Source organism: Zerene cesonia, chromosome 19 (genome assembly GCF_012273895.1).
Source record: "Zerene cesonia ecotype Mississippi chromosome 19, Zerene_cesonia_1.1, whole genome shotgun sequence".
NCBI classification, from domain to species: domain Eukaryota; kingdom Metazoa; phylum Arthropoda; class Insecta; order Lepidoptera; family Pieridae; genus Zerene; species Zerene cesonia.
Genome location: NC_052120.1, coordinates 7,575,099 through 7,587,877, shown reverse-complemented (window position 1 = coordinate 7,587,877; position 12,779 = coordinate 7,575,099). Strand labels below are relative to the sequence as shown.

The following is a 12,779-nucleotide window of genomic DNA, read 5'->3' as shown; positions in this document are numbered from 1 at the left end:
TAATAAATGTTATTTGCAGTTAACAATTTTCTTTTTTCTTTATTACAATATTTATGGCAAGACTAGGTATTATGTTGTTCCTATGGGGATGACATGTTCAGTTTTTGAACAAATCCTCGTATATTTATTATAGATTTAAAAAAAAATGGTTTGAGTATTGCGAGATAAGTCTTTTATAGTGAAATTAAGATTTATAATTTTGAATGTTGAATTTATGAATTGTATTATTATTATTTAATTGTGTTTATTGATTTTAATTAGGTGGATAGAATATAAATAAAAGGTAGCTTACTTTATAAACTTGTTTTATCTAAAAATTCATAAAAAATATAAGATAAAAATGTTCCATGAAATATAATTGTAAAATTATTATATGCTATTTCTTTTGATTGTATTGTTTTTTGCATAGTTTAAATATGGAATAAATAAATCATTTCATTTCATTTAATTTCATTTCATATCTACACGTTCTCACCTTCAACAAATCATCGAGCTGTTCGATATTCTTATCAACCAACCGCAGCACTTGTTCCACCTCCAACACCGAGTGGTCCTCATCGTTAACGAGGTGCAGATACAGGTCCGTCTTCGTATTATCCACTGAGCCGTCTTTATTCTCGTGTACCCTCAAATCGTCTATATTAACAACCGACTGTGTGACTCGAGCGAGGTTTTCGCGGAAAATATTGATTTTGTCGCGAACTTCCGACGGGTGTGAGCGTAGAACGAAACGCACGCGTTGGTCCTCACGCAAGAGGTATATGAATACGTGCGCCTCGTCATATAGACCGTCTGTGTCGTTGGCTAGTATCTGTTGGTAGGAACGAGATTTTTTTTAATGTTGTTACATAAAAACACTTATATACAGATAAATTTAAATTTCTGTAATACAGTTTAAAACGAAGAGACGTTAAATAGCAAAAATGTAGGTTAAAAGATAATTTTTTTTTAGTCCTAATTTTTATAATTAACTTGCTTACTGCTAAATGAATAAAAATGTTGTATATTTCATATAAAAAAAAATGGTTTCCACCAATTTCATATTAGAGCTTTATATCAGAAAATCAGATAAGTCCATATTAAAAATAAAACTCCGAATTAAAATACATTTAAAAAACAAAATTACCTTAAAATCAAAGTATCCCTTCATGCCCTTCTGTGGGTCGAAGTTAAGTGAAATAGCGCCTGTATTCACATCAACAAGGAACGGCGACACGGCGAGGTTCTCTAGCCCTTCTGTTAGGGTTTCCTTTACGTTTCCCACGAGGTAGTAGTTAACTTTCGCGTTTTCGCCTTCATCTAAATCTACTGCCTGATGATGAAAACGAACAATACATCAATATTAATTTAATTTTAGGTATATATGCAGAAAAAAGTTCTGAGTACGAAAAAACATCTTCAGAATAAAAGTTTTGCAATTTAAAGAATTTTAAATTAATTCTTAAAAATTCTCATCTGAAGAGTTGTTTGAACGCGTAAGAAAAAAAAAAACATTAATTCGTAATAATATTAATTTTATAATATTTTTATATTGCAGAATTACAGTATGCAGAAGTAAACAGTATATAGCTGATTATATGAAGAAAATCATTCAACAAACCTTGACATGCATAAATTCAATGCCAAAATCAGCTTCCGTAGTGATGCCTCCAGTGAATATTTTGCTTATGAACTTGGGTCTATTATCATTGACGTCATCAACATTGATATGGACCTTGATACTGCTAACAGCGTCCAGTTTTTCGTTATACTGAGGTTTATTTAAACAATCCTCCGTCGCTAGTACTGTCAATGTGTAGTTAGATTTTAGTTCTCGGTCTAACGGTTTTGATGTTAATCTGGAAGAAAATATAATAATTTGAAATACGTACTTACGTTTTACACATATTTTTGTTGTTATGACACAAGAAACATGCATTAAATTTATTTATCTTATAAATTTCACAAAATACGTTTCCATACATACCTATGACTACTTCTGTCCAGTGTGAACATGGCATCCCCGTCACCGTCCACGATGTAAAAACATACTGGCAACACCGGTTCATCGCCTCTATCTATTTCATCTCTTTCTATGACACCAGGTAAAAATGTAGTATAGTTGGATACATTTTCAGTGATGTTTATGTATGTGTGTTTATATGGAAACCTAGGACGATAGTTGTCTACATTTTGGACGTATATTGTTAGATCTAGGTCCGAGCTTAGTGGAGTCGGTAAGCCTAGATCGTACGCCTCTATCCTGAGCTGGAAGGAAAATTGTGATTGATTATTAAACTGCTTTATTGTGCTAGATTTTGTTGGAAACTTTTTAGGCTCTTAGTTCTTCAGTGCGTTGTTATTAAAAATTGTGTAATTCAAATTATTTTTTGTTCACTTCGCACGGGCGTGGTGATTTGCTATTTGATAGATGGAATTATCCAAAAAAGCAAGTATAAATTTGATGTACCAAATTTTATAGGTGGTTATATGAAATTTGAGTGTCAGAATTATGTCTAGTGTGTGGGAGTTGAGCACGCTTTGCGAATTAGAACGCACGCTCACAGAAGACCGGAGTGAAATCATATGGTGAGTGGAGAAGCCGGAGGTCCGTATACTTTTCCTCACTCCACTTCTTCGGCCATTGGCCGAATGTATGTTTTATTCATTAAGAAAAAAAAAAAAAATAAACGCACCTGACCTAAACATAAATAATACAAATCATTTTGTTTATTTTTTAAAGTAGAGTAGTTATGCGGGTTTCGCACAATAGCAGAGCCGAACTCACCGTGTAGTAAATGTTTGAGTTTGAGTAAAATTTGATTTTAAGTAAATATGTGAGTTTCAGTAAATATGTGAGATTGAGTAAAATTTGAGTTTGAGTAAATAAATTAGTTTGAGTGAAATTTGAGTTTAAGTAAATATGTGAGTTTGAGAAAATATGAGTTTGAATAAATATGTGAGTTTGAGTAAATACGTGAGTTTGAGTGAACATTTAAGTTTGAGTGCGTGTTTGAGTTTGAGTGGGGTGCGAGGTGGCGTGAGCGAGGACAGCCCTCCAGCACCTGGTAGACGGGCTGCTTGTCGCGGTCGAGCGGCGCGGCGGTGCGCAGCGCGCCGGTGGCGGGGTGCACGGCGAAGGCGCGGGCGCCGCGCAGGCGGTAGCGCACCGCGCCGTTGGGCCCGATGTCCGCGTCGATCGCGCGCACCGTCACCACCGTCGTGCCTATCGTTGCGTTCTGGAACGCCACGGACGTTTTGCTTATTGGTGATTTTGTAACGCGTTTAATTCATACTATCTGAATGCAATAATTTTTCCCGAATTTTGCAACACTTTTCGTTGCTGCTCCGCTCCTATTGGGCGTAAGGAGTGGTGGATTTACACTAGGGGCAGTCGGGGCTAGTGCTCAGGGCGGCAAATTTTATCATTCAGGGGTATGAAAAATAGATGTTGGCCGATTCTCAGACATACCCAATATTCAGACAAAATTTAATAAGAATCGGTCTAGCCGTTTTGGAACATTGTGACACGGTAATTTTATATGTAAGAAGATAATTTTAACTGCATGACACTTACCTCGGGTACTTTTATAGTGACATTTTGGGGTGGATGCACAAAAATAGGCGCGTGATCGTTATAGTCTGTAACACATAACTTCAACTCTCCCCGCACTGTGTTGGGGGGTATTCCCAAATCTCTCGCCTCTACAATCAACGTATAGTTCCCAAATCTATCTTTCAACGATTGCTTTGCGAATAAACGCCCCGTGTTAGCGTCTCCACCCACTTGTTCGAAGCGAAACAGTTCTGTTGGTAAAATAAAAGGTTAATTGTTTATTATTAATGCAATTAATGTATAGAAAGTAGATAGAAATTTTTTACTAACTACTAAAACAACAGCCTACAATAAATTAAAATAGAAGAAAAACAAAAATTATTAATTTAATCTCACCATATCCCTTTCCGGCTACTAAATGGAACTGCACCCTTCCATTGGGCAAGTTGTTATCATCAGCATCCGTAGCAGATACGGATACTATGGGTTCCCTGTGATTGTGGAACTCACTGATGGTCGCACAATCTTCGGGCACGTGTAATATGGGAGGGTTGTCGTTCACGTCCTCTATCGTGATGCTGGAATGAGATGATATTGAACGTGTTATTGAATTATGTGGGAATGAAAGTATCATAATAATATAATATCATAATAATATAATATCCTACTAATATTATTGGATGTATGTGTATGTGCATGTTTGTTACTCTATCACGAAAAACTACGGTACCGAATGCAATAAAATTTGGTGCGTAGATAACTGGACAACTGAAATAACATATAGGCAACTTTTCATCCCGATATTTCTACTGGATGGAGAATAAAGCGGGTGAATCCGCGGGGCGCAGGTAGTGTATTATAATATAATTCGATTTTTGTGTGAAAGAGTAACAAACATACACACATCCTTACAAACTTTGACATTTATAATATTAGTAGTTAGTTATACATATGGTATTGCGTTTGAAGACGAGCTAAATAAAAAATATTCTACCATCCAGTATGCAAGTGACTGCGTAAAAGAAATGTATTTGTAAGACATAACATGAAACGAAATGAAAATTCTTTACTGCGGTAAAAATATAAAACATGAAATATATAACAGTTTAGTTTTAGTTGTTTGAAATCCAAGTTTGCTAAAACTGAATATGATATTGAATTCAAATTATTTAACTCTTTCATAAATAACTAGTAAAACGGATTTTTCAAGAATAAACTGATATAAATCATACGTACACAACTTGTTTAAAAGCATTTCTACTCTCTCCACTAAGGTATCCAAACTGATAGTTATCCCACGCTTCCACAACTAGATTGTATGTGGACTGTGTTTCACGGTCTAGCCAATCGGACACTGTTAGCGCTCCTGTTTCCGCGTTTATTAGAAATTTCCCCTGGAATATGCAAAAAAAAATTAAATATCTAAGCATCATTATTATATTACATAAGCTTAACAACAATTTAAATTAAATTATAATGAGAACCATTGTTTTTTTTTTTTTTAATATGGATTTAGTACAAGGTCAATACTTTTTTTATCTGTTCGTTAAAATAAATCAACATAATACTGCATAAGGTAAATAATACACCATGTAGCAATTTTTTTCATAAACTAAAATTTTATTGTAGGGCAACTATTTGTATATATTTAGCGATAACCATGAAATTAAATAGCTTTTATATTTACCTGTGTGGACATTCGATCCAACAAATAGGTTATTTTCCCATATTCTGCGGAATCCACATCTTTAGCTACAATGTTAGCAATTATTGTACCGGGCTCTGTATCTTCCTTAATGTGATATTCAAATGGTTGCGATTCAAAAACCGGATTATTATCATTTTCGTCCAATATCTAGGATGAAATTGTTAAATTATACATAGAGATGATAGATCTTCTTTAATGGTCAAAATAAAACATATTTAAATTACTTTTATTATTATGATTTACTGTTCAAAAACGGCAAAGCGATATATAATATAATATGTTTTAAAAATAAACAAATAGATAAAAATATTTTCCTTTGATTATAGTTTATCCACAGATACATACCTGAATAAACAAATCCACAACAGCATGTCTAGGAGGCACTCCGCTATCTATCGCTTTTACAGTAAGATTAAGCCAAGGGTACACTTCATGATCAATTTTATTCGACACAACCACTTCTCCAGACTTTTTGTCTATATGCACAAGCCCTAAGGGCGCACTTGGACCTAAAAGTAAACTCATTTCTTTATAATTTGTATTTCGAACCTTATGATATTAATTGTATTCTTATATAAATATTTATTGTGATTTTCGTAATAATGCGTAGCAGAACATTTTTGATGTTTTAGATTTCACTCTGAAATTTTGAAACACAGAAAAAAAAATTTTTCTTCTCTTCATGATACCAATAAGCAGAAGTTATATATTTTACTTAAATATTACCGTCAAGTACGTAAGTCATTGTCCGATTTTTATCTGCATCGTCAGCTAACAGAGTTACAATATGCGCTCCGTTCTTAGAATTTTCTGGAATCGACGTCTTATAAAATGGTTTCCGGAACTTTGGATTATTATCGTTTTGGTCCAATACTATAATTGTTAACGTTGCTGACGCCGTCTGTTTAGGCCCGCCTTGTATTGCCGCCATGTCTTCTACTGTTATAACTAGCTTTATTAGTTCTACTTTTTCTCTATCCAACATTCTGAAAAATATATAAAATTCATTGTACCATTACATACACTTGTAAATATGAGGCCACGTATACTCGATCATAGAGAATTATCAAAAACCATACTTAAGTTACTATTTTTAATTATTTAACAGGTAATGTATCATGAACAAGTTATAATTACAATTAGTAACATGTAATTATGTTTACACTTTACAGCGAGCGTGGTCACGGGGAGACTCACGCTCGCTGTAAAGTGTTCGAAACGTCAATAATAGAATTTTATTATAATTTTGGTTAATAATATAATGAATAAATCGCGTTTAAAATCCCTTGAAAAGTTTTTAATTTCTAAATGTATAATACTCGCGTAAAATCAAACACAAGAAAATACTATGTAATTATATTTTTCATTTTGGTACTATTAACATATTCGTAATTTTAGTACGAATATATCATGTAATAAAAGTTCCAAAAAGTTTAAAATGAAGATTGGAAGGTTTATAAATTGCAACAAGGTCTAAATATAGCTTGCAGATAAAAATAAGGAAAAGTACGGGAGTGCCAGATTTGAATACTCTATAGAGTACTATTTATATGGACTAACCGAACTATCCTCAAAGCTCCATCAACCGTATTCAAATCCCAAAGCGCCAAAAAGTCATAATCTGTGGCGAGCACTTGGACGCCATCTTCGTTTCGCGCGTAACTGTTCTGCTTGTCTATGGAATATCGCAGTACTGGTTGCTCGTCCGGGTCATACGCCATGGCGCGGTATATTATTGTGCCAACCTGTATACACATTGGGTTCAGTAAACTCGTTATTAAATAAAAATAAATGACAATTAAAATCCATAAGAATAAGACAGTGTATTAATAATAATATAACATTTAAATGCATAAACAGTTCAAATTTTAAACTTATTTAATGGAGACATACCAAATTACAGGTTATTTGTCCAGAATATTCAAAAGTGTGTATTTTGTTGTAATGAAATCACACAAATTTACCTGAACATTCTCCACAACTTGCACGGTTCCTGGCTCAACAAGTATCGGCGGCTTGTTGTTAACATCCACTATGGTAATATTGACAAGGACGGCTGCACTCAATTGGTGTTCACCGATACCACCATCTAACGCCACCTGGTGGTACAATTAGGTGACTATTCAGCTGCTTAATTTCATTACAAGCTCTATTTTACGGTATTATTTGATAAGTGGGTTTAGAGATTTTTTAATCAGGTTTCTAGTTGCCGAAATATCCTAAAGAAAAGTTTTGTTTGGTGAAATTTTAATAGAAAGCAACAATAAAATGATAACTTACCACAGTAAGGATATATCTCGTGACTTTAGGATCAGTTCTGTCTGGATCTAGACTGGAGCCGTTAGCGACTGAGACTACGCCCGAATGCGAGTCTATGACGAATTTGTCGCTAGCGCCTCTTTGAATGCGGTATACTATACGGTTGTTTGGGTATGATCCGTCATTGTCGCGGGCTTTCACCTAGAAAAAAAAACTTTGTTATTTGTTGTATACCTAAATCGTAAAAAAAAACAAAGTTTACTTCTCTGCTCACGTTATTGCTTATATTCGATAATTTATATCTATATATATAAAATTCTCGTGTCACAGTTTTCGTTGCCATACTCCTCCGAAACGGCTTGACCGATTCCTCTGAAATTTGGTAAGCATATTGGGTAGGTCTGAGAATCGGCCAACATCTATTTTTTATCCCGATATTCCTACGGGATACGGACTTACGCGGGTGAAACCGCGGGGCGCAGCTAGTATAATATATAATCAGGCTAATATTAGAATGTGAACGGGACGCAGAGTTACGCGGGTGAAACCGCGGGGCGCAGCTAGTAAGACATATACCTCGACAACGGCGGTCCCGGCGGGCATGTCCTCCGGCACGGCGCGCCTGTAGGCGGCGAGCGCGAACTGCGGCGCGTGGTCGTTCGCGTCCTGCACGTACACCGTCACCGGCGCCGTGGACGCGCGCCGCGGCGTGCCGAAGTCTTGCGCGCGGACCTGCCACGTCACTTTCACTCGTTTATTTAAGAAACAGACAGATGTTTATTAAGAGACAATAATTAATACAATGTTTTGTGATTGTTTTATCTTTATCATTGGTTATTGAAAAAAGGTTGAGTAACAAAATATATAACTGTGAAAAACGAATAATGACGACTTTCTTTGTTATGATCTCTTTGCGAACTTTCATTTCATGTTTTTTATCGTCTTTCGGCCCCTTTTATCACGTTGGAAGTGAAACATCTCGTTTCCATGGAAGAAAACACGCGCGAATTTTTGTTAATTAAATAAACTATACTACAAAAAATAAAAATCTACACGTTCATCGATATTCTAATTATATGTTTTAAATAAATAACACATTATGAAACAAATCAAATAACCAAATACAGTCACTATTTTGTAATACAGTCACTTTTTTGTAAAACAACGGAGAAATTTCATATAGCAATTGTTATTGAAAATTTTTTCTTAGTATCAATTATTTTTTAATTTTAATATAATTTTACCATGCTTTATATACATTGATTCTTACCGTCAAATAAATAGGTCGTATATTTGAATTGTCGCCCGGAATCTGTTCAAAGTCGAGCCCACATACAGGAGTGATGATGCCCAAATTCGGATCTATTGTAAAGTTTTTCCTATGATCTCCGCCCACTATGGAATATTCGATATGGCTGTTTTTCGTACCTAAGACATGTACATATAGAAATTTGATAAAAGTCTAAGATAAATTTATTTTTTTTACTAATCAAAGTATTTATGCAGCTTTGTTACTACCTCCGACCTTCAAATAGTCATTAAGATGATTTTTTTTTGATGAATTCATTATTACAAAGTTAAAACTGAAAATAAGACTCATGGTTCTAAAACAATCCTCATCATGATCCAAATGTTATTATCGTTAATTTGATAAAAAACTCATATATAACAAATATCATCTGTTAAAAAAGATTAATGCAGAACATCGCAATTGTATAACATTCCTTACCATTTAAATCCAGATCTCTCGCTTCCACAATCAGTGGATTTTCAAACTCCAACTCATTCTCAAGTAATCTCGCTTCATATTTATTGGCGAGGAACATTGGAGCATTGTCGTTTACATCCTCTATGTTGATTATTAACTGCGCTGTATTTCTATTGCCTTTGCCCTAAAAGTATGTCTATTTTAGCTTCAGATGTCAGATGTCAGATGGAGACATAAATAAGTTACGTTTCACTTTGTTTATCCGCGATGAACTTCTAAACTACTCGACCGATTTTAAACAAATTTTCGCGCTACGTGTTAGATCCAACTTAAAAGATAGGATAGTTTATATTATTTCGATTGCGACAAATGACTACCCGGGCGAAGCCGGGGCGTGCAGCTAGTATTAATAAATGAGCTTACACAATTGCATTTTGCAGTAGTAATTTATTATACTGTGTATGCTAATTTATAAGTAATGCCTGCAGCATGTTAAGAAAAAGTATAACAAAAGGATATTTACAACCAGGATCCTATAAAACTAGATTATCATATGATTTATTTATTAATAATACAATTAAAATGACTTACTAAATCGTCTCGCGCTTCAACCGTTATGTAATGCTGAGATACGAGCTCTCTATCGAAACTATCACCCCCCGCTTGTTTTACAGTTATGGCTCCGGATATTGGATTCAAGTTTAACCTGGAAATTAGAAGTATTAAATCTATAATAATATAAAGGAATAAGATTTGTGAATTAGTGAAAATTTTGGAGGAAATATCCGGATATAATGAACTGCTTTTAAAAATGTTTTATTAAAGAAATATTATCTGTGACTTTCATAGGCTATACTTTGTTTTGTTTTTATAACGGTTCAGCCGGAAGGGACGAGCCGCTAGTTTAAAAATAAAGTTACTTAGAATTTATCAATGAATCAATGAGGAGAACCGGTTACCAAAACACAAAAAAATATACAGTTGAATTGATAATTCCCTCTTTTTTTTTTGAAGTTGCGTGAAAACAGTAAATAAATATTGCCAAATTATTTTCTATTTAACTTTATTGTGAAAAAAGGCTTCAAATTTAAACTGTAGACTCTTATTTAATAAGTAAGAGTTACTTAAAATTATGTATATGACACATTTCTTATTGCATTTAAATAAATTGTGAAAATTGTTTTGCTGCAGAAATTCTATCTCACTCTGGTAATATGTTGTAAAATCTCAAATGAACACTGAATACAACTTAATGTGAGTACAGCAAAATAATGGAACCTCCTTGGCATATTTAAATAAAAATAAAATGACATAAGTGACATTGTAAATTCCGGGAAAAAATACTTACAAATGAGCAATGCTTCCACTGAGACCAGTGTATCTTATACCCCTTGTACCATAATTATCTGAATCTTGGTCTAAGGCTTGAACCCATGCTATTGTGGTGCCAACATCACAGTTCTCAGGTATCGACACTGTGTATACAGATTGCGTGAACTCTGGATAATTATCATTCTCATCCTTTATGTGTACTGTGATTGGGACCACACTGTTGAAAAATAATATATTAATTAAGTTATTATTAAATTACCATTGTTTCTTATATTTGGTATTGATTCTTATAGAACTTTAATAGTCAATTGACATTTTACAATTTTTAGGCCATCGCTGGTGTTTCTCAGAGGATGCAATTTTATGCCGTAGGATTGCTAGTTTGGAATATGAAACGTGAATCCCTTTTTTTCGTTAAATTTTCGTTAAATAATTAATTTCGAATCTCGTAAATACAAAGTTAAAAAGCAATAATCATTTACAAACTTAAAATACATATCATGCAAAAGTAGTTAATATTCTAAAAAAAATATTAACACAAACCTCATTTTAGCATCTTTGGTAACAATTTCTTTGGCAACAAGGCTAAAATTCATCACAGTAATCTTCTCATAGTCAAGGTACAAAGGATTATTGACTCTTATTAGGAATGATGCTTCATTGATTCCCTTAAATGGTGTTACATCAAAGACACCATTGTCATCAACTATATACAGTTCAAATGTTCCATTCTTGCCCTGAATTAGTTGGGAAAATTATATAATATACTATGTGATTTAACTGAGATAAGGAAAGTCTGTGAATTAACTTTATGTGTCAGTAAAGTGTCAAATTACATTAGAAAAACATGATAAGTACATCGATCATCCTTATGTATTCAAATAGCTGTTTATTTAATTTCACTTGACTCTAATTAGCATAGTGTTATTTCTTAACTTTGATTATTATTTTGTTCGAATTAACACATGTCCTAATATGGGGCATTTGGTTAACTGTGATAAATAACAAGCTAAACAAGCAAAATAAATTTAAGATTATGCAAATTATAATAGAATTTTTCTTACAAACACACATGTTGAAGATCAACAGACACATATCACAGACTCCAAACAATTTTAACAAATTTTAAAATCAGTGAGATGAATGTTGTATATACCTGATCATAATCATAGACTTCAGGCAAAGCATCTTGAAGGAATGTGATTGGAGTGTTTTGTTGTGCATTCTCTATAACTTCGCACACATATTTTTCACTCCTAAACCTTGGTTTCTCATCATTTACATCAGTTACTATGATTGTCACTTCGGTTGTAGCACTTGGTAGTGGGGATATGATATGTGATTCTTCTGTAGCCTGAACAACACAATGTGTATTTAATTTAATGTGATTTTTATAGGTTGGTCATCCAAGTTATCACAAATTTAACATGTATAATTGAATCATTAAATGTACCTTATTTGCTTAAAAACATATTTTAGTTAATATGGTATGAGTACAGTCTATATAATCTTATATGCTTTTCAATCAAGACATTTCATTATTTGAAGTGCAGAACAGGATTAAAATAACATAGTGATCAATATCTTACCAAAATCTCCAAAATATAAGCCCCATTGCTGTTATTAGGGTCTTCTCTATCCAGCAGATTGACAGTGTATACAATGCCTGAACTTGTGTCAATTTCAAAGTGTTCCTCCCCCCCTGATATGATGCTATAGGAGATTCTGTTATTAATACCACGGTCGCCATCAATAGCTCTGACTGTAAAGATAAGGATAACTTTAAATAATATATTATATGATTTTTTTAACTTTAAATAGGTATCTCTATAAATATGTATAGAGTGGAAATGTCTTACTTATATAAATGTTGAAAGAACACACATATTTACTGTATAGTAGGTAAACAATAAAAAATAATAAAAAATACAAACAATTATGTAAAACACAATGTAATTAGTTTGGCAATTGTATGTCTTATACCTACAAAATCACACTAATATTATAAACGTGAAAGTTTGTTTGTCAGTTACTCACACTGAAACTACTGAATGGATTTATATGAAATTTGGTATACAGACAGTGTATGAGCTGACTTGGGTGATAGGATTTTAACTTTCTATGCCGATTATATGGTCCCTTAGGATAAAACAAGAATCTTGATATCCAGGAGTAGCCGGGACTACAGTCTAGTAAGTATATAAGTTTCAAATCTCAGAAAAATTATGATATTTGTA

At 33.4% G+C, this 12,779-nt stretch overlaps 1 protein-coding gene across 1 annotated transcript in view; it reads right to left on the bottom strand.

The window, feature by feature from the left end:
• Positions 1-293: 293 nt before the first annotated feature.
• The window catches only part of LOC119834349 (cadherin-23), a 29,716-nt gene continuing 17,230 nt past the window's right edge, over positions 294-12,779 (bottom strand). The window contains exons 6-28 of the mRNA XM_038358692.1: positions 12,132-12,304; positions 11,699-11,896; positions 11,086-11,279; positions 10,559-10,759; positions 9,802-9,916; positions 9,232-9,394; positions 8,773-8,930; positions 8,079-8,234; positions 7,524-7,703; positions 7,208-7,342; positions 6,804-6,988; positions 5,970-6,229; positions 5,589-5,752; positions 5,223-5,390; positions 4,772-4,929; positions 3,932-4,113; positions 3,557-3,786; positions 3,045-3,218; positions 1,967-2,247; positions 1,601-1,838; positions 1,127-1,312; positions 466-811; positions 294-310 (exon numbers count right to left, since the gene is read on the bottom strand). Of these exons, the coding sequence (XP_038214620.1) occupies positions 294-310; positions 466-811; positions 1,127-1,312; positions 1,601-1,838; positions 1,967-2,247; positions 3,045-3,218; positions 3,557-3,786; positions 3,932-4,113; positions 4,772-4,929; positions 5,223-5,390; positions 5,589-5,752; positions 5,970-6,229; positions 6,804-6,988; positions 7,208-7,342; positions 7,524-7,703; positions 8,079-8,234; positions 8,773-8,930; positions 9,232-9,394; positions 9,802-9,916; positions 10,559-10,759; positions 11,086-11,279; positions 11,699-11,896; positions 12,132-12,304 (4,262 nt within the window). The remainder of the gene's footprint in view (positions 311-465; positions 812-1,126; positions 1,313-1,600; positions 1,839-1,966; positions 2,248-3,044; positions 3,219-3,556; positions 3,787-3,931; positions 4,114-4,771; positions 4,930-5,222; positions 5,391-5,588; positions 5,753-5,969; positions 6,230-6,803; positions 6,989-7,207; positions 7,343-7,523; positions 7,704-8,078; positions 8,235-8,772; positions 8,931-9,231; positions 9,395-9,801; positions 9,917-10,558; positions 10,760-11,085; positions 11,280-11,698; positions 11,897-12,131; positions 12,305-12,779) is intronic.